Source organism: Pelecanus crispus, chromosome 4 (genome assembly GCF_030463565.1).
Source record: "Pelecanus crispus isolate bPelCri1 chromosome 4, bPelCri1.pri, whole genome shotgun sequence".
Taxonomy (NCBI): Eukaryota; Metazoa; Chordata; class Aves; order Pelecaniformes; family Pelecanidae; genus Pelecanus; species Pelecanus crispus.
The window spans coordinates 3,882,653-3,909,646 of record NC_134646.1 but is presented as its reverse complement, the minus strand read 5'-3'; the positions used below and the strand labels follow the sequence as shown (position 1 = coordinate 3,909,646).

The 26,994-nt window shown below is 43.2% G+C and overlaps 2 protein-coding genes across 4 annotated transcripts; one reads left to right on the top strand and one right to left on the bottom strand.

Annotated features, from left to right (window-relative positions):
• The first annotated feature begins 21 nt into the window (after positions 1-21).
• GTF2E2 (general transcription factor IIE subunit 2) lies at positions 22-26,690 on the top strand. Of its 3 annotated transcripts, none has more exons than XM_075709939.1 (8): positions 22-56; positions 1,015-1,181; positions 13,220-13,311; positions 13,858-13,965; positions 15,770-15,952; positions 16,447-16,540; positions 24,686-24,801; positions 25,853-26,690. In XM_075709939.1, the coding sequence occupies exons 2-8, from the start codon at positions 1,019-1,021 to the stop codon at positions 25,970-25,972; spliced, it is 876 nt and encodes a 291-aa protein (XP_075566054.1). In that variant the 5' UTR covers positions 22-56; positions 1,015-1,018; the 3' UTR covers positions 25,973-26,690. The 3 variants fall into 3 exon arrangements, with proteins under 3 accessions (XP_075566054.1, XP_075566056.1, XP_075566055.1); XM_075709940.1 differs by lacking the exon at positions 22-56 and adding an exon at positions 384-401; XM_075709941.1 differs by lacking the exon at positions 25,853-26,690 and having other exon boundaries at positions 16,454-16,540; positions 24,686-24,795.
• Positions 6,209-6,502, bottom strand: SMIM18 (small integral membrane protein 18). The gene has a single exon (XM_009482313.1). It carries the CDS (start codon positions 6,500-6,502, stop codon positions 6,209-6,211), a length of 294 nt encoding a protein of 97 aa, XP_009480588.1.
• Positions 26,691-26,994: the final 304 nt, after the last annotated feature.

Below are 26,994 nucleotides of genomic sequence, written 5' to 3'. Positions count from 1 at the left end.
GAAGACTTTTTTTTTTTTAACCTCTCCTCCCTCTAGAAAGACCATTTTAAGGACAGGTACTACTTCACTTGTGGAGTTTGACTGCCTATGCTTTACTCTTCCTGCCTGCACATGACTCTTCTCTCATCGTCTTTGTATGAGGGGAGAGGGGCTTGGTCGGGGCTGCACGTTTATGTTTTTCACTGTGTGAAATGTTGATATTAATAAAAAAAAAAAAAACAAGAAACACACCACGCCTCAGTGTCGCAGAGAACTTCAGGGAAGGGCAGGTCTTCTGGGCCGCGCGTCGCCATGGCAACGGGCAGCCCACTTCCGGGGCGGTGGCGGGCGCGGGGGCTGCCGGGAAGGCGGCATGGCCCAATAGGCGCTGCGCGGCCTGCGCCTCGCGCTGCGGCGGGCGGGTGAGCGGCCGGCCGGGGCCGGGGGGAGGGGGGGAGAAACCCCGGGGCCCTGAGGCGGCGGCGGGCAGGCCCGGGCCCACCCGCTGCGGGACAGGGGCTGGGGAGGGACGGGGAGAGGCCTCCGGCCTTCTGGGGGGCGTGGGCGGAGGGGCGGCCTCCCCAGGCCCCTACCCGCCGGCGCCGCTTCGTTGCGGGCGTCGGTAAATGAGGCAGCGAGGGGAGAGCATCCTCGGGCTCGTTTCCGGGCGGGCCGTCGCCTTGCTGCCAAAGTTTCCCCTTGTGCCGGTGACTTTAAAGTTCCTTCTTAAGGTCGGGTGCTGCTGAGACCGGCGGGCTCGGTGTTCAGCTCGCAGGCTTCCCCGGCGCCTTTCCAAATTGATGTGAGTTTGGAGGGGTGGTTCGGAAATCGCATCCTTTACCTTCAGGTGGTTCTTTGGGGTTAAGGTGGTGTTCTGACACTTTAAATCCCCGGCCGTGCCTCTTAAAGTCCAAGCAGAGGAAGGGAGGGATACAAACCAGAAATAAACGACTTCATAAACAGATACCTCTGCTCTTAAACATCTCATTGACTAGCATCTACTTCTTGCCTTTTTCCTCCTACTTCCTGTAACAGAATTATGGATCCAAGCTTACTGCGAGAGAGAGAGCTATTCAAAAAGCGTGCCCTCTCCACACCAGCGGTAGAAAAACGTCCAGCGCCATCTTCTGACTCCTCCTCTTCAAAAAAGAAGAAAACAAAGGTAGAACAAGGTGGCTCGTCAAGCTCAAAACAAACCACAGGTGGGTGAAGGTCTCCTGTTCAACAGCTGTTTGTATTTTTCACTGTCTGCCTCTAAGCTGTGGTTTATTAGCATGAATCAGTCTATCTGTAAATTTTGCTAGTGGCTATTGTCATTCTTTCTCTTAAATTGTCACTTTTTGTTAAGAAATTCACTTGCGCAATGGGGCAAAAACGCTTTTGCTACCACGTATATGTGTCAGGCCTCATCCGGTGACTTGTTTGCTGCTGGCTCGGTTGGAGAAATTGTTACTGCCAAAATATTTCATATGAAGCTGAGTTTTGATTTGTGGATTTCAGTGCTTGCTGGACCCACAGGACAAGCAGCAGCAGCGGTCTCATTCTTTTTCTCTTCTCTGTCTTTTTGGCAAGAGAGCACCTAAAACTTGATTTTGTTAACTGTAAGTCATCGGCTATCCATCCATGAGAGGGATTTTGCAACTTACGTCTTGTCTGGCTAGCGTATCGCAATGAGCAGTTGTTCTTGTTTTACCTGGGAGCTAATCTTTGTTTGTGAACACTGGGGCTTCTGTAGGTTTCTGTCTGCTTTGGTCAGGAGTTTCATCGTTTCCCTGGGGTGATGGCACCGATAGTGCATCTCTCGAAATCAAATAAGCAGTTAATAAAGCAGCACCAAAATAGTGGGAGCAAATGAAAAGTGCAACACCTGGATCAGCAGGGAGAAGATTTGCATGCACGAGGTGGCATGCTCTGCGTTTGCTTTCACTGCGCGAGACGCATAACTTGGGAGGGGTGGCCTTTTCAGTTCTCTGAAAGCACTGACAGTTCTCACATGCGCTTTAAGGGTCAAATCAAATGTCAGGAGTTACTAAAACACAAAATACTGTGTTGTGCAAACCTATTGCATGCTCATAGTTAGAATACCATGCGTGGCTCTCTTCTAAACTCCAAAAGAAATAATAGAGCTAAAAACAACAGAGAAAAACATCAAGGTCAATAGGAAGTGTGGGGCATCTTCTGTCTGAGGGGGAGAGTAGAGAGTTTGCCTATGTATCTCCAGCTTCTCAGGGCACCAAATAAAGTTATGAGCCAGATATTTTAAAATAAATCAAGGGACGCTAGCTTTCCATCAGTCCCTTTGCCACGCTCTCCTCTCCAAATAAAATCAAATTCTACGTGGAATATCCTAAACTGCATATCCTGAGTGAGAATGGTTTTCTGGGAAAGGGGGATAGGGAGGCAGGAAGAGGGCAGACAGTTCAAATGCGAGTCTGATCTGGAGGATTTGAGTAGATATGTGGCCAAGTGGCAGAGCAGATAAAGTGTAATTTCTTTTCTGCGGTTTTGTGGGCTGGGTATTTCTTTAAGTGCTTTTGCAGTTGTCAGGTGGTTAGCCTACACAAATAGCAATGTGTGCCTGTGAGGAAATAAGCTTTATCTTTTACGCTGCTGGCTTCATTCTAGACGCTGTCAGAAAGGTTTCACGGCTTCTATAACATTTTTATGCAGAATGAGTTCAGCCTCCTTTATTTTTCCCTTGGAGAGTATTTACTAACTACCGCAGAAGCAGCAAGGATAGAAGAAAAATAATGGAGAGCAAGCGGACTGACTTTCTCCCTCTTGTTCTTAGGAATTGGCTCAGAACAGGCGTTCAGGCTGGCAAGCGACTGAACGGGTTAAGTAGCCACAAGCAGCACAAGTTGCCCTGGGATGCTGCAGAGTCCAAGTCCCCTGCCTCAAAACCCGCTTTTTTATTTGAATCGCCAGATGGTTAGGTGCCGGTTGGGATATGTGTGTGTCAGAGATGGGTCTTGGGGAGGTGGAGTAAAAACCTGGTATTGAAGAACCCCTGTCCCACCCCCGTGAAGATATGAAAATTAAGATGGTCAGTCCCAGTTTTGTTGTGTAGTGACTGCAAAGACGATAAATAATGTCACAGTGATTACGTGTTGGCATTGATAGTCCCTGGGTGTGTAGCGCCTGTGGGTTCCCCCTCGTTCCGTGATTCTGTGACTCAGAGAACCTGCCCTCGTCACTTTTTTGGGGGAGGAGAGGCATTGAGATTATGCTCATCTTCAAATGACCGCATAGCTAAATCTGGCCTGCGTGTGAAGGTTTGTTGTAAGCTTTCCAGTGAGAATAGTTATTACTATAGTTATTTGAAATCATTAGTCAAACAAAGTATTTGAAGAAACTCAAAACAGCCTTGTTTACTCAGTTTAGAATACCAACTGGAAAATAAATGACATAGATCGTATCTGTTTATTATTTTTATTAATGAATAGTAAGTTGCAGCTAAGGTTTTAGTCTTTATCTCAAAACCTTTGTTTTGATGGCCTTAGTCGACAGTAACCAAGAGCTGAAATCTCCAGGAGCTGTTTCAATCCTTAGTTTACACATGGGAAGGAATCGTCCTGAGGCTCTAGGGCTGTGCAAGGGGAGATCTTTGTCTTCTGTTCCTTGTGCAGACACTCAGCCCCCTTTACAGATCTGTGAAATAAGTAGCTGGAATGAGTCCCAAGATTTTTCATTGCGTGTGCTTCTCAGGAAGGCATAAGAACACAAAGCCAGCGTAGCAGGGGCTGGCCGTGTTACTTGCTGCACACTGCCTTCTGGTGTGCAGCGAGGATGAGCGTTTTGTAGGAGCGCTGCAAGGGGCCAGCAGTCCTGTTGCCGTTTGGAGCGTTTGCTTTCAGGAAAGAGGCACGTTAATGAATTCAGCGCATCCCGATGGCTACTCTTGCCTCTCTTGAGCAGGACACCGGTCTTTCAGGGCCGACGCTGTCAAATACAGCAGAAGAATGAGGCATCTACCCAGCATCCCTGACGGCGGAAGGCGTTATCATCACTAACGTTCTCTTCATCCTACGTCTTGGTGTGAATCCTAAGTTTTCTTGTACCTGGGGTGTCAGCTTCCATTAATTGTGCTTATAGTTTGATTTTTAGCTAAAAGCATTCTCTGCACGTGGGACCGGTACTGGCAAAACTTCGCCGTAACAAGCGTATCCGAGATGAATGGTTGCGGCTGTAGCTGTGTTGTTTTGCGATTGCAGATGGGAGATTGCTTCTCCAGGTGAATCACCGGACTAGCTGTGCCGATTAGTAGTGCTCTGGGTATCTTGTGACTCCATCTCACTAACCAGGAAGAGCACGAGTCAAATTAGCAAGTCTTTCATTGTGTCCAGATCTTCTGGAGCTTAGGCATACTGAACCTGATAGAGGGAGTTTATATATTTAAAAAAAAAAAAAAAAAGGAAAGAGATAATTATAGGTACTGGTCATAGCAGAAAGGTATTTCTGACGTGGGTAGACTGCGAGATCAGTGTTGTAGAGTACTTGTCTGTTTGGCTGTTAGGTGGGTTTTGTTTCCCTAATGGCAGGAATATTGTTTGGGTTTTATATAGTTAAATATCTTGTCCCACATGTAGCTTTGGTCTGGGACGTTTCTGGCTGCCCTGCTTCTCTGTGGGTTCAGGAGTGTGAAAGACTTAGCAGGCATTACTGGTGGCCGTGCTGTTGGACGCTGTTATTACAGTTGTAATTTTTAACTGCAATACTTTCATGGTTTTAATAACTATAGACACAACGCAGCTACAGAAGGAAAATCATAGAATCGTTCAGGTTGGAAAAGACCTTTAAGATCATCCAGTCCAACCATTAACCTAACATTACCGAGTCCATCACTAAACCAATAAGGGTAGAGTAGCAATTTCATGTTTCCTGTCTTGGTGACTGGATTAATTATAATGAAAGTAAAAACTAGGAATCATTGAGATTGGAAAGGACCCTAAGATCATCATTCCAACCATCAACCCATATTTTCATTATTCAAACAAATAATTTGGTGAGCTAGAGGTCTGAGCGTTACGTGATCGGTTTGTGAGAAAGCTGTGAGCATGAACTCTCTGGGATGCGTCGGCAGGCGGATGAAGCAAGCTGAGACTCTCTTGTGCAAAATGAAGTCGCTTCTCGCTGTGCATCTGTCCCGCCGTCTCTAGCGCAAGGCTTATCCTGGTGCGGCCTCCTTTGTGAAGCACGTCGACACCTGAAAGCTGCGCACAGGCTGGGCGAAATGCCTGTCATCGGTGTGGGAGGTCTGTGACCCATCTGCTTGTGTTCCTTGGCAAGAACTCGGTCAGTTCCAGTTCAGCTTTAAAAAGTTAAGATAGGGATGATGTATCCAGCATGTCCAACTCCCTGTAGTGTTGTGGTTACCACAGAGGCAGCAGCCTTGGGGCAGAAAAATGTCCCTGTTTCTTCCAGACCGTAGTACCACTACAGTATGCTTTTGTGGAAGTAGTCAGATATTCTTAAGGTCACATCATTAGTCACGTCTCAACACCCAGAAGTTGTTAAGCAGGTTGAATGTGAAGTAAGGGGAGAGCAGTTCTCTGGAAGTGGAGAAGGGGAGGGAGAAAGGCTCAAATTGTACCACAGAAGGTTAGAAAAGACCTTTTTAGGGATACATTTCAGGTTGGCTTACTTTTCCTCCCACCACCCTGTCTTCTAAAAGCGAGAAACCTGTAATAAGAAGAGGTGCCCAAGGCAAGAATTCACACGAGACTCTCCTGTCTCATGGGATCTCTTGCCATGCAACCCTTCTATCTCATATCTTTTTTTTTCTCACCCCTTTTATGTCTTCCCCGTCTCTGGCTGACCTCAGTGGGAGGACACTGCTGCGTCTTTGCACTATGTATGATCAGATGGTTGAGCATTTTTTTATAAACGCTTTTTCCAGTTAAGCAACATACTTTTATGCATGTTAGGCAACATTTGTTTGTTCAGGTAGACAGATCTATGCTAATAACTCCATATAAACAACAAAAGTTCATTTAGAAACAAAAATCTTTTCTTCCCCCATAACATCACAATAGATCATCCTTCTGCTAAGCACTCGGAAAGCCTTTGCCACAAGTGTGTTCAAGTTCACATCCAGAGATAAAATGATAACTGTTGCTGTCATATTTAAGTCCAAAAGAAAAAAAGCTTGTGACTTGCTCATTTATAAGGTACAAGAGGCTTCATTCAAGGTGTTAAACGTTCTTCAGGTGCTGATGCTCAGTCCTTCCTACACCACCTCTGTTTCACGCTTTCTGAAGCTGTTCATCATTGCTCTAACAGGATTGGGTTCATTCTCCAAGTCTTTCACAGTTTTATTTTTCACACAGCAGCAACAGTCTAGCAGTTCATAGAGGAAAGCCAACACCACCAAAGAAACTACCGTAAAGATGAATATGATCAGAATAACAAAGCAGGCAGTGTTCCAGTTATCATGGAACGGGTAGATTTTTTGCACTTGAAAGCCCAGATAGTGGGAAATGGATGTAGTCTCATTCCAGTGGGTGGTGTTGAGGGTTGCCATTCTTGAAGAGTTGTCTTGGGGTGATCGCTGTCACAGATTTAGAGGCTGAAACAGAAAAACAAAGCTGTTGAGTACTCTGTTGATCAAGAACATGCTGTGATTTTTATCCCAAACTGTGAGAACTTAAGCTCAGCCTAAGAGCCCGCACCTCCTATAAACATGGATCGTTGCATATGCTATTTGCTCGCAGAAGTATCAAACTGCAAATGTACAGCTTTGTGATTTGTCTCGAACATTCGTTTATTTCACTGATGACTGGTCCATGCAGGTATGGTGCAGTGTAAGTTATTCTGGAATGAGCGAGCTTTGCTTGTTTCTTTCAAGTATATGCAAAGACAAGAGGTTTTTGAGATATTTTCAAGGTATACAGTGGTTTCAACAACCTGTCCATCGTTAATCTTGAGATTGGTACTTGAAAGGTGTGAAAGCCCTCAGTGCTCTTTTGATGTTCTTAGAAAAACAAGAGATCTGTGTGCCACCCTCCCATACCTGAGTGACTAGAAGAACTTACTACATGTTAATGTCATTGGAGTTTGTTTGCTTGTTTGGGGGGGGGGGGGGGGGTATCTCCTATTTGGGAGAAAGGAAGGAATCGCTCTTTAAGAAAAAGTATAAATAATAACTGTTTTGGACCATGCTGCCAAAGAGTGGAATTGAACTTTTGGTTGTTCTTTCAGCACAAAGTAACAATCCCGGTTCTTTAGAACTCATTATTTTAGAATTGTCTGTTAACACAGACTTGTTAACCCCACAAAACTCTTTTGACTTCAGAAGACCAAATTTCCTAACATGTTCATTCCCCTGCTGTTCCTGCTGTTGAGTAGAAGTTTGTGCTCGAGAAACCCAACTGCTTCGTTCAGCTGCCCGAACGGCACTGAGCACATTTGGAAATCTCGGCCCGTTTGTGGTGCCGTGGTCATTAGGATAGATAACAAGGAAAACCCAACCCTTTCTGAGGACTTCTGATTTCTTATTTTCAACCGCATGCTCTGCTTAACTGCTGGGAAAGGAATGTCATCTTTGGTCCAATACTGTCTGTTTGTACCCAGCAGAAGAAAAGACTGCTTTGTGGCACGGGGGAGAGATGAAGCAAGAAGTTGGCTTCAGCAAATCTGCCTTTGGCACGAATGGTGTTGCTGTCGAGATGTGCTGTTTTGGAAAGGCCATTGCTCCAAAGTGTGAAAGTAGGCTGTGCCTCAGTAATTTCTGTAGCATATCTAGAACAAAAAAGCAGTTTTGTCTGTCTCTGAATTTTGCCGTGAATTATAGAGAAGTAGGCAGATGAGGTGTTGGCAATAACGTCTTTACAGTCATGCATCTCTTTTTTTTTTTTTTTTTCCCCCGGTTTCCTTCTTTCCCTGGCTTTGCCTCCCAAAACTGAGGGAACTTAGTACTTTTGATATATAGTCTAATATAAAAAATGTCCAAGGAGCCACAGTAACTTCTGGTTGCTTGTCGTAGCATACTCTAGGACTCCAAGATAACCTTTGAATCCTTCAGGCAATTCAAAACTGGGTGTGGGAGAAGGAGATTGAGTCAGATCTCCATATTCCCTTGAGGAAATACCGAGGAGTTTTTAGGTGAAACGTGGCAGTGAGCACACTGATGGGCCAGCCCGTGCCCCGCATGAAAGCCTGTCGGTGAGAGCGTGCCAGCTAAGGGGCAGCTCGTAAAACGTGCTTTTGTCTGCTGGGGTGCCCCAGAAAACGTGGGATTATGGAAAGGGAAGAGAGAGACAAGATGGCAACTTTGTAGAAACCTGGAGTCTTACTTCCATGCCTCTGTGAAAGGTATTTTGCTTTGAACATGAAGCAAAAAGCTAGCTATGTTCATTACAAAATGGTCCTGGCTACCCACATTGAGTTTAATTTCATTCAGTAATCAAAACTACAGAACGAAGGGGTAACGCTGATGTTTTGTTCGTTAAACTGTGCTCACAGGTAATGCTTTAATGACCCTTGCGTATCCCAGAAATAATTCTGCAATCGACCTGTTCAGACGGTGAAAACTACAAAATGCCTGAATAAATGGGAAGTGACAAAGGCGAGGTGTGACGGTCTCTACTAAAACAGACTGCTTAAAGCAGTCTAAGCACCTGTCATTATTTTTGTGTCATTATTAAAAAAAAAAGGATATTATGAAAACTAGGATGATGCAGCCAAACCAGCTTGCAATTTATGTCTTATTTTTATTGTTTGAATATTACACATTTTGCTCTTTATCCTTCTGTCTTTAATGGATTTCAGTTGAAACGGAACAGCTTTGCTGTTGGGAAGATACCTGGCATTAGCATTTGATACAGGCATTTATTGGAGCAGTTGCAGTAACTTACTGTTTCCTCGGTTAAATCTGTAACTGAATACACAAATTTGTAATTGAATACACAAAGTATGACTGAGAGGATTAATTAAACTGTGGGGTGGTTTTTTTTTCTTAAACAAAAGTTTACAGAGCAAATCCAAGCTAAAAATACTCCTGAGTTGAGTTGGGTCCTGGCTTTGAGAGAGAGCGTGGCTTCGTTTGGTCAGGGTATAGGAAGGAAACTCAGCTGGCCTGTTTTATGGGGCTAAAAGTCAGGAGGGTTTTTGAAGGGGTGGTCTGAAGACTTATTTGAAGAATCTGAGAGAGAGAGAAAGAGAGAGGGCCGAGTAAAAGGATGCGGAGTCCCCTTTGAGCGGTAATTAAAACAAGCAGGATTTCAGTAGGTATTTTAAATGGCAAGAGGATGTCCTCGGGAAAGGAGAGGAGTTTTGTTTTGAACTTTTTAAACAGTTTTCTAAGACCGAGGATTTTGTTGGAATCTGTTATGCATAAGTTTGTTCACTCTGTAAACACCAGGCACAAAAATTAACTGTTCCTGCTGATATGAAATTTATTATTTTAGTCGTTGTGATGAAAATTAGTCCAAAGAGATCAAGATTTGGGGCCGATGGAGACACTGGGCATGTTTACATTGCGTAGCCGGGACCCTTTGCCGGCACAGCTCTCCGCCAAGGCGGCAGCTCTGCTCCCGAGAGGAGGGGAGCATCTTCTGCATGGCACGGCTCCCCAGGAAGGAATCCCTGCCGCTCGGCTGCCGGCGCAGTGCAGCAGCCGGCCCCTTCCCGCTCCGCGGCCACCATTAGGGCAGTGGTTTGCATAGCATAGAGAAGCTCGTCTTTACGTAGGGAGGTGGAATTTAATGCCACTGCCGGAGGTGGTTCGTGCTTCTCGAGGATGGTGCTGTTCTCTCCCTAGATTTGAATGAGGCGAGGCAGATAAATATCAGCTACTCTTTGCTGTAATTATTAAAATACAAGACTGAAGTAGCCGTCGCCGAGCCTTTAGAATTAACACACCGCTAATAAGGTCAGCGTCTTTGAAAGCTGTCAAAAATCGTCTCGTTTCATGCAGTTCTATTTAATTTGTAATGGCACAATTTAAATTCATATTGTAAGCCAGTCTGATTTGAATGCAATTCAGCTATTATATGTATCCAAAATGCAATGAGTTAAATATTTAATGAATTGGCTTCTGTAACATCTGCATTAGGTTTTAATTTAAAAGTATCATCGTCTTTAGACGCAGCAGAAGAGCAGCTTTATTTGAAATCATATTCATGGAGCAGAGGGAAATGACTGGCAAAAAATCATTTCAATGCAGTACTGAGGAAGTCCTGTTTAAGAAACCACTGAATAGACATCTTGGGGTAATAGCATTTACAAATCTCAGATGGATTCTAACCTGTCTGTTTGTATTGTATTGATCGCTGCACCAATATTTACAAGGATAATAACATGCAACGGGATTTTCTTCCTACCCTAACGTACCAAATTTCTAGAACAGGTTTCTAGCATATCCACGAACATAGATCTCTTTTAATCTCAGCTTAATTGATACGGTTTACGGAATGCCCACTTGGGAGATACCTTTCTTAAATTTCAGGTTTAGCTGTCTTTTGTTTTAAGGAAAATCCTTTCACTGTCATTTCTGTAAAAACATAGAGAAGGGATTACAAGGAACGTGAGGCTGCAGGAAACAAGCTACCTCCCCAGTAAACATGAAATCCATTTTGTTTACTGAATCTTGGCTTGGTGTATTAGCTTTTTGGTAAGATGGAGTGTTCATCAATTTTCCATTAGTGCACAGATGGTGAAAGTGCTTGTCTGGTAGTGCAAGACAAGCTCCTCTGCTTTCAGCAGAATAAAATCCGGCTAAACCTAGAGAAAAATCATTCTGATTCTAAGAAGCTTTTTACAGGCTTGTAGGTTACAGGCATATTTTCTTTCGGTAATCAAGATAAACCTAAGACAATGTTATAAAATGATACACACCTACCTCTTGTCTGAAAGGATGCTGAAAGAGCGCTGTTCTGGTCCCTTTTTTTAATGCAGCCGATGGCACAGCTAAGATGGAGCTTTCCTACCATTGGCCAGAGCACGATGCTGCTGACAACTTCCTTTATGCTCATTTGCATCCAGCCCTCAACCCCAGGAGTAAATCATTCATAAATTTGACTCTTGCTGTCTCGAATAGGGAACAAACCCCTTCCCCGCTCTCATTTTTCGGATGCTCTTTGTGCGTGATGAGCTTGTTAGCGGAGAAGCGTGCAGGGAGGGCGAGGGTGGCCATGACCCCACTTTGCTTTCTGCTGGAAAGCAGCCGGTCAAACCGTGACGTTTGAAGTGTTAATATCTGCAGATTTCCTCGCCGTGTGCTTAGATGGACGTGTCAGGAGCTGTAGCAGGCTGTAGCCAGGCAGATTAAACAAGATAATCTTCTTGATTCAATTGACAGAACAAATACATGATAAGTCGTCTTAACTATTTGTTGTACCTCTGAATTTATTTTAGTCACTTCAGACCTCTCATTATGCTTTTTGGGTTTTTTGGGGGTTTGTGGTTTTTTTTTTAATTTATAAAATGCCCTGCATAGACATTAATTTTTAATGATAAAAGGGGACCCTGTAAGGGAAAATTCCTGTAGGCTGTATTTTCAGGGGGAGCTGGCTTCTGTTTTTCTCCCTTTTTCCATCTTAATTTAGTGACCAGAATAAAATATTCTTTTGTAGCTGGAGTTATACTGATTCTTCTCTGTTAATTTTGGATTTGTTGTGCTACGTAAAGCCTTTAATACAATGTCATGTAATAGCTTCACAATTACCACTTGCTGAGTTTTAAATTTGACGTTTGTTCCTTTGGCGTTATGTTTTTTACTATACTAGCACCAGTTTCAATGAAGTCTTCCCAATAATTATCGAAAGTGGATTTGTTTGAAATTTGACTATCCAAAATTCTCACTTTGTAGTTGCCTGTTATAGAGACTTACAGATCAACTTGGAAGTAGGTTGAGACGTGGTGGGACAGACATGAAAAAAATTCACCTGAAGCGTAGTGACTTTGGAAACTTAATTTGGAGTTTCCTGTGAAAAACTTGTCAAGGGCATCTAAATTTGAACGCAAAAGCCTGCAGCTTACTCAGTAGAGGCAATGGGTCTTTGTCAAACATCTTGGGTGCATTTTCTAGAATACGATGATGGTTTGTTTTTTTTTTTTCTTTTTTCTTTCTTTTTTCAGCACCACAAACCCCTGAGCCCTTCCGCTCCTCCTTATCGCTGCTCTCATCCATATCCTCCAGCTGCCCAGAAGAGCAAAGACTTTGCTCAGCAGCTCTGCTCAGCACCCGCTGCAGCCTCTCCCTCAGTTAATGCCCTAACTTTAATTGTTCTTTTCTCTCCCTCGACTGATTTTTCCACAGAAATAATAGGAGCTCAGTATCTCTGAGATACCTACTGTCCTGTCAAATGTGATTACAAATCACCAGTGGATTAAAAAATTCCTGTGGTGAGGAAGGCGAAATGTTCTTTTTCTAGAGTAGCTGAAATTCTGAAATGCTGTTACCCGTTAAGTTTGAGCAACGTTATGCTGGTAACGGGCCTGTGGCTTTTGATAGTGGTTTGTGGATATTTCTGTTTAATGTGCTGGGCTAATAGCTAAATTTAATAAAACAGTCGTTAACAACCTTGCAAGAATTTTTGAAGCAAGCTTTACATGGTAGCAAACCTCATGATACATTAAGACAGAACCAGACTTGACAGCAGAGGGGATTCTGAATTGCTGTTCCAGTGGTGCATCGCACCAAGTTGAGTTGTTTTGAATTTATGTTTGATCTTTTTTTAATAAAGACTCCACTAGAACTACTTTAAAAAAAAAAAAAAAAATTTAAAAAAGCCCAGCACAACAAGCAACAGCCTTCCTTTACCTAGTGTGTAACTATTGAATATCTTTTGGGAATAAGTGAAACTTTCTGCTCCTATCTCAGCAGCAGGAAGCTATCAGTAGAGCTAATCGTTGGATGAAAATGCAGTGCATTATTTCAGCGTGAATTAATGTAGCGTAAATGATTATGATATGTTAAGCCACAGAATTAAACATGTACTCTTATGGTAGTAATGCTGCAGTTGCTTGCTGTTTTCTTAAAGGTCAGGTCCCAATAACTTTATATTTATGGAGCTCTGCTCGGAAGTGTTCCAGAGCCGTGTCTGTCGACGGGTAGCTCTGTGGATCTGCATCAACACGTGTGCTAGCACTGAGCCCTCTGAGGGTGACCGCTCACGCGTTTCTGGTCATCGACGTAATTCTGAAAGCTTATGGAAGTAGAGCGAGAAGGAGACGGAGTGCAGAGCCAACAGGGTGGTGTTGAAAGCATCTTTTAATTGTTTGTTTGCTCCTTTTGTAGATCACAGCAATGGATCATTTAACTTGAAAGCCCTTTCAGGAGGCTCTGGCTACAAGTTTGGAGTCCTTGCTAAAATAGTGAATTATATGAAGGTACGGTGTTTTGATGGAAAATTAGAATGTTTTTAAATGCTTTAGTTATTTATTCTCCTGTGGTAGCTGAAAGATGCTGAGTATTTCAAACTCTAAAATTCTTTTTCTGCAAGAGTGAGAACTTCAGAAAACTGCTTGTTAAATTCAAAATGCCATCAGTAAACAAAACGGTCAGCATATCATTCTGTTACTGAAATCCTAATTATTCCTAACTTTTTTTAACTTTAAGATAATGGGTTTTATTTGCAGTAGAAACAGGAATTGCAAGATGCTGTCAGCTTTTAGGATTCATGAGCTATTTATCAAAATAACATGTAATTTGGCACTTGACAGATGACTTTGTCATCAATCTCAGCTGGTACTAATTTTTTCCTCATATTCTCAAATACCCTAAATTGAAACTCATATGCCATGTGTACTGTGTCTATCCTGGTTTTGCAAAAGTTGTTTTGTCATCATGTTATACCAATTTGAGTTACTTTATGATAATTGAGTCGCTGAGTAAAGTAAGTACAGAACTCTAATAGATCGTATTTACTTTTCTAGACTCGGCACCAGCGTGGTGATACACATCCATTAACACTAGAAGAGATTTTGGACGAAACACAGCATTTAGATATTGGACTCAAACAGAAACAATGGTTAATGAGCGAGGTAAAGAAAACATATGTTTAGATTTTAATTAGAGATAAAGGATTATGATAAGCATGAATTATACATGTTTACTTAATTACAAACTCTGTAAATATAACCACACCCCCCCCTTTAAGAAACTACATTGATTCACATGTCGGTCTGTCTTGTACCTCCTGCTGTTGAGGTAACTGTGAAATGAAAGCTATTCTGACATTTTTAAGGACCCGTTAGAATTGTTACACGGAGAGTATATTTTATGTCAAGTGAATTTATTCATTACTAATTTTATATAGGCAAGCTGTTTTTCTTAAGGAATTTTTTTTAAAAAACATTTCAAGCAGAGAGCTCTTCCAGTATCGAGGGTGTTAAATTAGCTGAACCAAAGGAGCGTGGCACAAAATTCATAGGCTTACAGTTCTTTGTTACTTACTGAAGTGAAGAAATCTGATGTGAAATTTATGTCTGAAATTGTGGGGTAATAGATGTGCAAATTCCATCGCTGGAGTTCATTAGTCTCACTCTAGATGCTAGGTTTCCTTCTTACAGATTCACTGTAACTTGCCACCATATTCATCTTCATGCTTAATTGATCTGAATGTCTTTATGGAATTTCGAGATTAATAAATCAGCAAAATACTGTATTCGGTATTTATACTTGATTGGCGTACCTGGTTTTGCTCAGATCATATTTTAAGTCCTTGCAACAGAGTAGTAAAGGCTGTTGAGACGTGGGGGAAAAAAATTTCTGCATAGTAAAACTAGCCTGGTTTTAACTAACACAGCCTGTAGCATTCCTTTGCTACCAGTACTCATATTCTGGGGTACAGAAACCTCCAGTCTGGCAGCGCTGGTTGTGATGGAAGCTTGACTTTGCTGAAGTCTTTCAAAAGGTAGCTCCACGTTGTTTCCATAATGAACCAGAATATCAAGATGGCATGAGAAAACTAGTCCCAAGAAGTGTATATAAAATTATCCCTGAATTGTTACTGGATGAGAAAAGGTGAACAAATACCCTGCAGCTGCACAGTTGGTTACCTTCTCTGTTACAGGTGTTTTCTCCCTCCTTTCTTCTTTCTGTGTCTCTTCTCTTTCTCCTTTCAGGGTCAGGCTGGCATCTGCAGAAGAAACTAAGTAGAGTTGCCCTCTGTTACAGGTGAACTTCCATTGTGGTACTGGCTGCACAGCAAAACTGATTCGAAGCATATCTTAAATCATTTCAATTGTCCATGAACTTCTGGTCAGCTTCACTCTGAGGCTGGCATCATAAGTAAAATCCTACTGTGGAGGAGGTCTGCTCTTCTCAATTTCTTCTACAGCTGCTGGTGCCTATTGACAGCAGTTGCGGAAGACTGACTCCTGTTTTGTTCATCCCAAGTTAATGCCTTGCACATTCGTAACATCCATATGACCCGAGCTTGATACGCTGGGTTGTGTGTTTTGCGCTTTATATTCAGCCAAAGCACGCTTTTTTGCGTTCCCTCTTATTTTCATTATTTTCAAAAAGGAACACGTGTGGCTTTCTGCCATAAGAGGCTTCGTGGACCTTTGAGCCCAAAGGCTTTAAGTGAATGATGTTAAGCCTCCTTTGGTGCTTTGTGCTTTATGTTGTGGCAAATTATGCCTAGGCTGGTGGATCTAGGATCCAGGGATTTAAAATCCGTGGATCTAGGATCCAGGGATTTAAAATCCGTTTCAAACTCAAACCTCCACACTGGCAGCTGTAATGTGTGGTTGATGTGCTCTAGCTGCTCAAAAGCATAGCAGAAAAAAAGTACTAGCCTGTGCTCTTTTTCAAGGTTTAAAATTTGTGTCCCTATTACAGGCTCTAGTCAACAATCCGAAAATAGAAGTTGTAGATGGGAAGTATGCTTTCAAACCCAAGTACAACTTGAAAGATAAAAAGGCTCTGCTCAGGCTCTTGGACAAGCATGACCAGCGAGGGCTGGGAGGAATCCTTTTAGAAGATATTGAGGAAGGGCTACCGAACGCACAGAAAGCTATAAAGGTGAGTAGCACGTGTCTGCAATTCAGCGAACCCGTTCTGGTTAGCTTCTCAAAGGGGAGGTAGAGGCTAAGAGAGAATTTTCTCATGAGTTGTTTCGGTTCCTTTGATAACTGAAAAGCTGTTTCGGAAGATCTAACGTTGTAGCCTTTTCTGTATTTCATCCTTTACTTTCAGATGTGGCCTGATGTCTCAGCACAGCTGTCAAAGCTCTTTCTCAGAGCTCAGTCAAAAGACTCTTGATCTCCCACATTCCAGCTGTAGGCATTTAGTTCTGCTTTTATACCTTGATCTCAGTCCTCTGTATCTCATCTTTGGTTTATAAGGGTACTTATCGTCAGCGTCCGCTTCGGATGCTTTTCATTGCCAGTTACTTTGCCGCTTCTCTAGTTTGTTGTGCTTTTTGTAGCACAAGATCTGGGTCTGTTGTTCAAGTTAGAATCCTTATTCTTGGAAACGAAGTGATTTTGAGTTGTTCTTTTGCATTTGTTTTCGAGGCTTTAGGGGACCAGATCATCTTTGTTAATCGCCCTGATAAGAAGAAAATTCTTTTCTACAATGACAAGAGCTGTCCGTTCACTGTGGATGAAGGTAGGTGTTTGTTTACATATGTTTCCATGACAGTCGATTTGAATTCATCTTAAGCACCTATATGTATAAGCACTCTTCACGTATAGCAGTCTTTTAAGGTGGTAATGAAATATTAGGTATATCCAGATGCCAGGAGAATGGTTTATATAAACACAAGGCTAATGAGGCTAGCAAGTGAGTTCAGGGGTAGTATCATCCGTTTTATAACGGATACATTGGAACGTGGCACCAGGAATCCAACAATTCTCTTCAAGTGTAGCGGTGCAGAAGAGACTAAAAAGCACCTGACTGTGACTAAAATGACATCTAATATTTTGCTATGTAAAGGGCAGCCAGAAAAACGCAAAAGAATGGCTTCTGGGTGCAAGTTTGCTGGGTTTTTTCCAGTTTATTAATCCTGTGCCTTTTATTGGTGAATGTGACGAGAAGCCACAAATGGAACGGAAGGGGGAAGTAAACAGGGAGGAGAGGGGAGCAAAAGTCTTGAGTAGGAGTAGTTTACAACTGGGAGGGTAGTGCTGCTGCCTAGAGCTGGAGTGGATTTGGGACTTCAGAAGTTCAGCGTGTGTTTTCCGTCTAACAAATAGTGGTAAAAGCCTCTGGTGCAGTGTGCCTGTTTATGCACAGAAATTAATTACACAAATCGGGGTGTGTTCCAATTTATGCCAACATCAGATGCCTGTAAGTACAGAAAGGAGAAGACAGTCTGTGTCAAACGGTCTTGTTTTAAATGACACAACGACACTGAACGCTTTCTGTTGCTAACATTGTTCTTGTAACATGCCGCATAAAGCCATCTTACCATAGGATGTCACATTACGGTAAAAAAAAAAAAAGGGAAGAGTTTTGATAGAAACTTCAACTGCTCTACTTACAGGACCATAGGACAAAGCCTAAAGCTCTTTTTTCTTTGACTAGCTCAGAGAGACTCTTTATTTTCAATAGAATTAAGCAATTGGAAATGTGTATTATTAACTTACTTGTTATGAAACACACTTGTACTCTCAGTAATAATAGCTTTCTTCCACAAAGATAATTAAGTAGATGTGACATCTACAGCATTCAAAAATATAAAAATTGTTTCAAAATATTGAAGTGAATCTCTCTTTAAACCATAATTTCTGTCACTTCTCGATAGTGGCAGTTGGAACTATATGTGAAATGCAGAATAATAAGCCTTTAGTCTTCGTTTACTGGGGAATTTCTAACCTCCCAAATGCTTATGAGTTTACCATTAACACTGTCATCCTGTTCAGATAGTGTCTCATCAGTCCATCAGCCCACAGCTTTTAGAATTCCAAACATGGCCAAAAGATTTAGAAATCAGTGCTGTTGCAGTAACTGTTAAGACAAAGCTTTTAAGTTGTTAGCAGCTACTGGTTGTATTACAGTCACGATTGCTGATCATTTCTTCACGTGCGATTGTTTCCAGGTAACTGGCACCTAACCACCTTAAAAGACTTATCAGAGGGAGATCTCTACCCTGTTGCTCTTAGTTTGTAATAACTCCGGGGTTAACTGTGAAATTTAAAAAAGAGCCCATTTTATTAAGATGTAGCAAGAGACCTCTGCCAGCTCTTCATCAGGTAGCCCGTATAAATCCAAGGCTGATCATATACAATATGTTATCTGTTAGCACGCCCAGCACCGATCAGTGCTTAGGAGCAAGCAGTGCAGGCTATTGCTATGAAAGGGGGGAAAAAGTTAAAAAAATAAACCTCTAAAACCCCTTGAAACAAAATGTTTAAGCCGTTTGGCTCAATCTCCCGATGAAGGCAGGCATTTAAGCCTGCAGCGTCTGTAATGAAGGAATCGCTAGTGCGCAGTGTCTGTAGTTCAAGGTGGCTTTGCTTTCTTTCATCCGCAGGTGGCAGCATGTTCCCATCTCATCAGAAAGTGGTTTTTTGGGGGTTTTTTTGTTCTGTTTCTGCTGGGCTTGGTTTTTCTTTTCATGCAGATGATGATGCTTTGTTCTGAGAGGGGGCAAGAATACTTTCTCTTTTGTGAATTTTGTGATCTGCCTGCGTATGCCGCAACTCTTAAAACATCCCTGAGTGCATTCACTTGCTGCAGCTGGAACGGGTCCTTTTTCCAGCTGTGTTGTCCTGTCATGAAGAAAACCCATCCTTCCGAGCAGTTTTGCTTTACAATTCTTTCCAGAGCACCAGAAGCATGTCTCTTAGGGAGTCATTGGCAGAATTGTCTGCGTACAGGATGAGTTATGACACGTTTCTGCGTTAGCAGTGCTATTTCAGCTCATTATCTCCGGCAATGTTAAAATGAAGTTTTTGGAAGACTGCAAAATAAGCCTTGAAGTGTTGGCAGACTCTTTGATCTAGCAGCTGATGACAGTTCAAAATATGTTTCTAGTTTAATGTTTATCCTTAGAAATAAGGGCTCTGCGCTCCTCAGTGCATGATTCTGCCGTATGACACTCTCCAGTTTCAAACATATGTTGGCTGGGTTTAATATCCTTTAAAAGTCAGGCGTCCTCTCCCATCGCTGTCTGAGCTCCATCAGTAGTCAGTAGAGACAGAGGAGCTGCTGGGGCAATTTGGAGCTTGCTGTCTCACGTAGTGGGAGGAACTGCTTTCTGGCAGTGCCAACCTCTGCCCTTACTACAGTTGTTTTGATGGCTGAACAAGCTTGTCTTTCTCCCCTTTTGAAAATAAATCCCAATGTACTGCAGCAGTGATGCAGTACCTATATATCGCCATCTCAAGGGTACCGGAGAAGGTTTTTGCAGTAAGGAACGGCTTTTGTTCTTCCTTTTATGTGATTAGCCAAGAAAGGTTCAGATTGCATGTGTTCCTTCTTGACTTCCTGACTAATTAATCTTCTGTCAGTAGTGTGTAGCTGAAAGCGTTTATAAAAGCTGGGCTAGGTTTCAGGTGCTTCAGCCAAGTAAAGCACTGCCTTTTTGTGCTGGGGCTAAGCACTTTGCATGTGAACCAAGCTTTCACCCCGTGCCGGCTGAATGCTGAAAGGCCGGTCTGATTGCTTAACTGTTAGAGATGGTATCTTTCACATCTGAATGCAATATAGGAAGTATTTTAATGCCTAAAAATTTGGATACTTAATTATACGCGGTTTTAATATTCTTCCGAAGCACCTTTGAAGAAATTTAAAGAATGGCCAAAGCCCCTTAAATTTAACAGTATAAAAATTGCTTGGGATCAGTGATGATATATGCCTCTGGCTTTGAATTCCAGGATGGTCCAGGGGCAGCACAGGCTTCATATCAAGCACCTTTTCCTCCTGGTATAAATCTAGTGCTGTGCTCCCTGGGACTATTATGAAGCAGGACTCCATCTTCCCTGCTACTCAGTTGTTTCTTCTCTTCTGCCCTGTTGTTGTCTGTTCTGGTCCTGTGCTCTGATTTTGGCTTAGCTCAGTGAAGATTTTTAAGCTGTTTTTAATCTCTGGCAGATTTTATTACCAGCGTGATACAGCAGTTTATCTCCAGAAGCCATCTCAACCTTTTCGCAAGAGCAAGTGAGGCAGGCAGAAGTGCACGATAAGCTGCACTGAAGTCACCATGCAGCCATTTACCCATGACTTGGTTCCCCAAATGTAAGCATTTATACAAAGGGAGCGTGTTAGAGTACAATCACTCAGGGAATGTCAGCGCAAATCGTTTTCGTATATGAGGCACTTGCGATGCAGTAAAATGGAGGTAACTGTGCATTCTTACCCCTTGGGTATTTCAGAGAGAGAAGATGGTTGCAAAAATCTTTGTTATGCCACCCTCTGCTTCGCTGAGTGTTGGTTACTGCTGGTCAAAGCTCATTGTTTTAAGTCTGTGTGTGCAGACGACATGATGCTGGAGATGTTAGCAAATATCTAAACCGGCCTTTCGATCAGCTCGTGGTCTCATTCCCTCCTCTCATTACTTGAAAGACCAGAAGTTAGCTATCTGGAGGAGCAAGGGAGCAGCCTGTGAGTAGTGTTGATTCTGTCAAGCTTCCGAGTTAAAAAATTTTAGTGCTCAAATTGCAAGCTATTGCGTATAGGATTTGTGCATAGTTCAGGCAAGACACCGAGCACCTGCCTCAGGTACCAGATCACGACTTTCTGCCTCTTCTGGGGAGGATCTGCATTGGCATCGGGACTTAAAAGCTCTGCTGAAAACGTGTGTGTCTCCTTGCGGGTTCACAGCACCTGCGTTGCTTTGGCCAGAAACTCTTTGGAAATTTCTCCCCAGGGGATTTTTTTTCTGGGCTCCATCTTGTCCTAGCAGCCTAAGCGGTAGGAGAAATTGTCAGCTTGTCTGAATGCAGCCTCCTGCGGTCAGGTGAAGCCTTGCTGTCTTGACTGCTGGAGGTTTTTTTCCTTCCATAGCTATTATACGCTTGTTCTGGCTGATCTATCAAATAGTTTAGCAGCTCTGATAGAAAAGTCTCTCGCCTTCGCCGTGCTCTGGTGGTGTAAAGATCACCCAGCAGTTGACAGGACATGGAAAAGGAAAATTGAATGTGCTCTGTAAATCGTAATGGTTACGTGCACCGCAGGAATGCGTGCATCTGAACCTGTTCTCCATGCCTGGCTGAAGCAGGCCAGCATGTGGTGAGCTTTCTGCTGCGACAGTCCCCTGCCCGCTCCTCACACTGGTACCAAACTCCCTGTGCCCTGTCCGCAGAGAAAAGAAAGACATTGTAAAAAAATGGATCCGGAACATTGAAACTATCTCTAGGAACTGCCTTCTGTCACTGTTGTCTGTTCTTCAGACACATCAGCTCATCACAGCATTTTTCTTTCTGTCTTCTCCGCTCCCCAGAGGCAGGCCAGCTCGCCGCATCCTCCTGCCTGGCCAACCATAAGCGCGGACACTGCTCCAGAGGTGGTGGAGCACAGTAATCGAGTCGTTGCGTGCCATCTCCTCCTCCCTGGCCCCTCTCATGAACTACCGCTTTTAACAAGCGGTGACCCCCTTTGCTTGGAGCCACGCAGCAAAGGCCGGGGTGACAGTATTTCAGATTCTCCTCAAAGAAGTTGGAGAAATCTCTTTCTATCTCGGGTCAAGGATATGAATTTTGAGGTGCAGAAATACCACAGCTACAGATGCGGAGGGTTGCTTCTTGAGAGCTGTAGTTATTGCCAGCTTTTCCCATAGGCTCTCGTATTTCAGAGAGGATGTCACAGTAATTCAGATAGCGTATTCCCAAGGTCTAAACTTTCACTAGCTGATAGGGGCATAGTCCTTGGAGACTTCTGAATAAATCTGACAGGTAATGTGGAAATGGTTCAGTGCCAGCCAGCCAGACGGCTGCTTCTTTCTTCAGTTCTTGCATTTAGCTCAGTGTCTGGTGTTACACCGAATCGCTTTTGTGATGAGATGATAGATGCATCTCCTTTTCCCTTTAGATGGCACCCTAAATGCAAACAGCTCGTATGCACTGAAGGGTGGCAGCTCTGTATGCTTCTCCACCTTTATCCTGTGTTTTTAGTTCTGAACCGATCCTTTAACGTGGAGTATTGACCGTGGTGTTGTGACTCCCCCCTTTCCTAGGCAATAAGGTATTTTAATGCCCTACATGGAGCTTCAGCATGGGAAGAAGGTTCTTTCGCAGTTACCGCAATGAAAGCCATACCGCTGAAAGCAGCCTGATTTATGAAGGAATTTTTAAATGGAGTTGCAGAAATACTGTGTAGTGACTGTAGTGGGGCCAATTAGTGGATTAAATTATCTGTACGTAAAGTCCATCTTAGCTTTGTGGTTTTGATTCTTGGTGACTGTTACAGACATGTTTCTTGGCCAAGTTTAAAAGGTGAATGAAGCTGTAATGGTGGTATAACCGCTGCATTACAAGAAATGCAAAACGCTGTGGTTAGATATTAACTGTGATCTGTATTTCTGTGCATGTTGATCCTTGAAGAGCTGACCATTTATTTTCTAGTGTTTAGTTTTTCACTTCTGTTCCCCAGAAGAATGTAGACCAGTTTAACCTTAAGTACCTATCCTCAGCCTTTCCCCCCTCCCGCCCCCCCATCGGGGCATATTTGTCCATATATCATAAGGAGACACATCATCTGTGTTTGTAGCAGAACGTTATAAATAAAAGGGCACTGTCACGTAAAAGTTCAGAGTTATCAAGTCTCTCATCTGCTATCGTCTCATGTGCACGTGCCTGTCGTGCGCCTTAGAGGACTGACCTGAATCTCTTCAGCTCCCATGGGAGCCTTCTGTGCGGAGCCAAAGTACAGTGCAACACAAGCTTAAAAGTATCTCTAACCGGGATCTGTTTAATAGTCATGCATTTATGTGCAGCCTTGTCACTTCATGCATGAACTGCAGAAACACATGATTTGAAATACAGTTGCTCGCAAAGTGCGATACTGCATTTGCACACCCATCGTCTCATCTTTCCAAGCACCCCTGAGTCTCGGTGTCCAGCTGAGCCCAGCTAGGGTGTTCAGGACGGGGATGGGGCACGAAAAGAAAGGGAATAGGTTGAAAGAGCATATTCTGCTCAGTCCAGAGGAGGCAATAGGACCCTTGCGCAGGCTTCTGCTGTTAAGACTTAATCTGAGCGCTCACCGCTGTGAGAAATCTCTCTCTTGCCTGTTCAGCTTTGATCATAACACAACCTTCTCCACCTGCCGCAACAGGATTAGGTGAGAGATGATCTGTGATAGCAGGCACCGCAAGCTATTCCGAAAGCCCGGAATCACACTCGTGGATGTGTGGACGGAGAATTTCTTGACAACAGTGTCAGTCCTTGCATTAAGTTATCTGAAAACTGCAGTCTCGATGATCCCGCTGTGCTGTATAGCCTGTATGAGAAACAAGCTGAGCGCTATCTCCGTGTAACCAAAAGTGGTGTCTTGACAGGATTTCGTTCTCTTCAAAAACGCTGCATTACCAAAAATGAACATTGTTGTTCTTCACTGGCAAAATTCCTTTCTTTTGTTTCCTGGAAAGCTTGAACAGCCCCTTACTGTTGGTGATGGGAAGAAAAGAAAGACCTGAGGCTTAAAGCATGTATTTTCATAGAAAAACAAGATGCATTAGGAAGGGAATTGGTCCGAGTGCCGGAACCAAGTCTGTTACGTATGCCTTTTGTACAGTGCTGTTTTGTTGCAGCGTGCCTAGAGCCGGTGTGTCTGTGGCAGACCATCACTGGAGCGTTTCATCGCCTGCTGCATAGGACAGCTTCTTAAGCATGCAGAAGTTGTGGTTGTTTTGACAACTGTATACTAAATTTGTCTGGAAATAAAGGGAAAAATTTAGTCTTGCGTTGCTATGTGTGCCTCGTGTTTTATTTATAGTTTGTTAGCCAAACCTGCTGACAGGATATATCTAACTTACTGCCTGGGGAATGAAGGGAGGTAGGATTGTACCAGCCGCTGCCTGGAGAAGGCATTCCAGAGGCTCTGTGAAACTTTACGTGAGGCAGAAAGTGTGCGGGCAGATGGCAGCTGCTCTAATTAAGACTTACTGTCTCTGTCTTTTTTCCTGCTGCTGTGGCTTTTAAGGTATCTCTCTTCTTTTTAACACCAGAGGAATTTTAGTAATTTATTATCTATACAGCACGGTATGTATTATATTACAGTGATAAACGAGCCTAAACCCACTGAAGTAAATGTCTTGAATCTTCAGTAAATTGGACGATGAGATGACAAGTCTCCCAAGACAATGGCAGCTGAAGATGTGTAAATGAAGTTGCCATTTATGGTTAGTTATTACCCTTCACCAGGATCTTTTGAACCGAGGCTTATAAAACACGCTGACAGTCTACGCAGCTATAGAGATGCTAGGCAAAAAGAGAGACTCTGCAGCAAATGAACATTAAAAGCGCATGTTGCCTGTGGGTGCTCCTGATGCTGGAGTGCAGTTAGCACAGATAAGAATCCGCTCATCTTTTTCCATTAAGTGTTGGGGGTGTTGTGGTGGTGTTGTTTTGTTGGTTGGGGTTTGGGTTTTTTGTTGGGTTTTTTTGGAAGCGCATCTGGCATTTGGAGTGGGTAAAGGCTGTGCTAATTAGGTGCCTGCCGGCGACGACCGCTGCATCTCTACAGTACAGACTGATGTGCCAGAATATTTCAGCGTTTGAAATCGAGTCTGGTTTTTTTCCCTTTGTGCGGGGGGCTTTGCCCGGGGTTTGTTCATTGGGTTATAAAACGAGGGTTTGTTTGCCGTTTCAGAATTTCAGAAGCTGTGGAGGAGCATTCCCGTGGATTCTATGGATGAGGAGAAAATTGAAGAGTATCTGAAACGACAGGGTATTTCTTCCATGCAAGAAACTGGACCAAAGAAAATAGTAAGAGATGCAAATTACAGATCTTTCTAGGAGATTCCCCCTTCCTGACCCCGCAGTGTTAATTCCAAAACATGTTGGTGAGCCTGTGCACAGCTGCTTTGTGTAGCTTGGGGAAGTGTGACCGATTTTAAGAAGTTGCAAAAAACAATGCTGTAGCCAGCAGTCAGTGTTTTTATAACTTGTTTGAGCCAGTGTAATCCAAGCAGCATCAAGAAGAGGGCAAATGCCAGAAATCCCTGTGAGCTCCAAAGTGGAAGCTTCTGCTTGAAGCTGTACAATACATTAGGAGTAGAAGAATAGTTACTTTTTTGGGAGGAGGGTGGGTTTTTTTTTAAATTTTTCTTTTCTGCTAAATAGCTTTGAAATCCTGGTGGGAACTGTGTAACATGTCTCCCGCCACACACACGCTGTTCTCCAAACTGGGTGCAATATGCTCGTGTTTTACTAGGAGGCCAAAATGGCTGCGAGCTCTCCAAAGAGGCTTTCTTCCTGACTTCAAACAATTCTTTTTTTTTTTTTTTTTACATTTATTTGTATGTGATATACCGTGTCTTTTCTCTTCTGCACTTGACTTCAAACTGTCCTTTCATGAGAGCCCTTCCACACAGGACTTGTCCTGGTTTCTGCAAGTCACGACACTAGATGCTTTAATGCCTGTCCTCGTGTAGGCACTCCTCATGGATTCCTTATATGCTAAATGTGTCTGAGCACGTAATTGTGGATAGAATTACGGGGCATGTACCTGCTTCTGTAGCCGCATGGGAGTGTTTGGAAATTTCACTTGTAAACTACGCCAGCTTTACTACTGTGCATGGGATACGGAGACTCTGCTCTGTCCCCAGGGTCATCTCCCTGCCTGGATTTGAATTGAATGCTGTTGCTTTTTGCACAAACAAGCAAGCACCTTTCCCCGCCTGCCCACCCCTGGTTCAAGCAGGGCTCTTCTTCGCAGAAGCGACGATGACTAGCGCGGCACGGCGTCACACATCAGGTCAGATGTCGTTGCAGCTGAAGGGCAGATCTTTTGACTACTGTTTATTTCTTCTTGTAGGCTCCTATTCAGAGGAGGAAGAAACCCGCTTCTCAGAAGAAACGGCGATTTAAGACTCACAATGACCACTTGGCTGGAGTATTAAAAGATTACTCTGATGTCGTTCCTGGCAAACAGTGACCGGTTGAATTCTGGAGCAAACATGCATTTTTATACAGGCTTTTTGCCACTCGGGCTCTGTGTCTGCTCGCAGAAAAACTGACTGTATATAGTAATGTGATGTGTTTCCCCATCCCAGCAACTGCCGAGATGAAACAGGTCAGTTTAAGAGCAAGTATGAACTACTAAATTTAGAGTTTAATTTAATTAGCTAATGGGAAATGTGTCGTTAAGTAAGAGGTTCTCACTAGTTGCCTCTTGGCATAGAGCGATAAATGGTGCTCAGCATGTAATGCAGGAGTTCCTGTTCAGTGCTTAACTCTGCTTTTACATTGCTTAATGGGTATTTACCTGGAATTACTTACAAGGGGCTCTGTAGTAGAACTGAATACAGCATTTGTTGTACCTATTTCAGGAAAACCTTTTCCTAAAATCACTGCAGGCAAGTTTCTTTCACAGTCAAATATACCCAGGGTTTGTATGCTTCTTCCTTGCCACGGGGCAGAGCTTTGCTGAAGGTCAGTGATATCTGAGGCTCAAACTCAGAAAAAGCCCTCTCCCGAACTCCCAGCAGGCTGCAGGATGGCAATGCAGCTGTAGCTTCCTAATGCTAATCAGAAATTGCCCTCGGCGATTTCTCATCACGGTAGTGGATGCACATGTGTTGCACAGTTCTACTCTATGGACAGGAGAGAAATAAAATGACAGTGTAATACTGAAGCAATTTTTTTTTTTTTTTTTTTTTAAAAAAGTAATAAACGTACAATGCTGGTTTCCAGTGTTGCTTCCTTAAAGAATGAGAGAATCAACTTCTTTTGTGCTTGTTGCGTTTTCCTTTTCGGGGAAGTAAAGGAATCTTTGCTATATTTTTATCTTCTCAATGACTTACACTTTCTGGGCTAACACTGTCATCTTTTTATCATTCTTGGTTGGGGGGGGGGGGGGGGGGGGAGGAACCACCTTAAATGAAAGCTGGCTCTAGCTGCCTGATGTTCTGTGCAGTACAGACTAATGTGGAACGTGGCCAAATTGTGTCCTCTCGA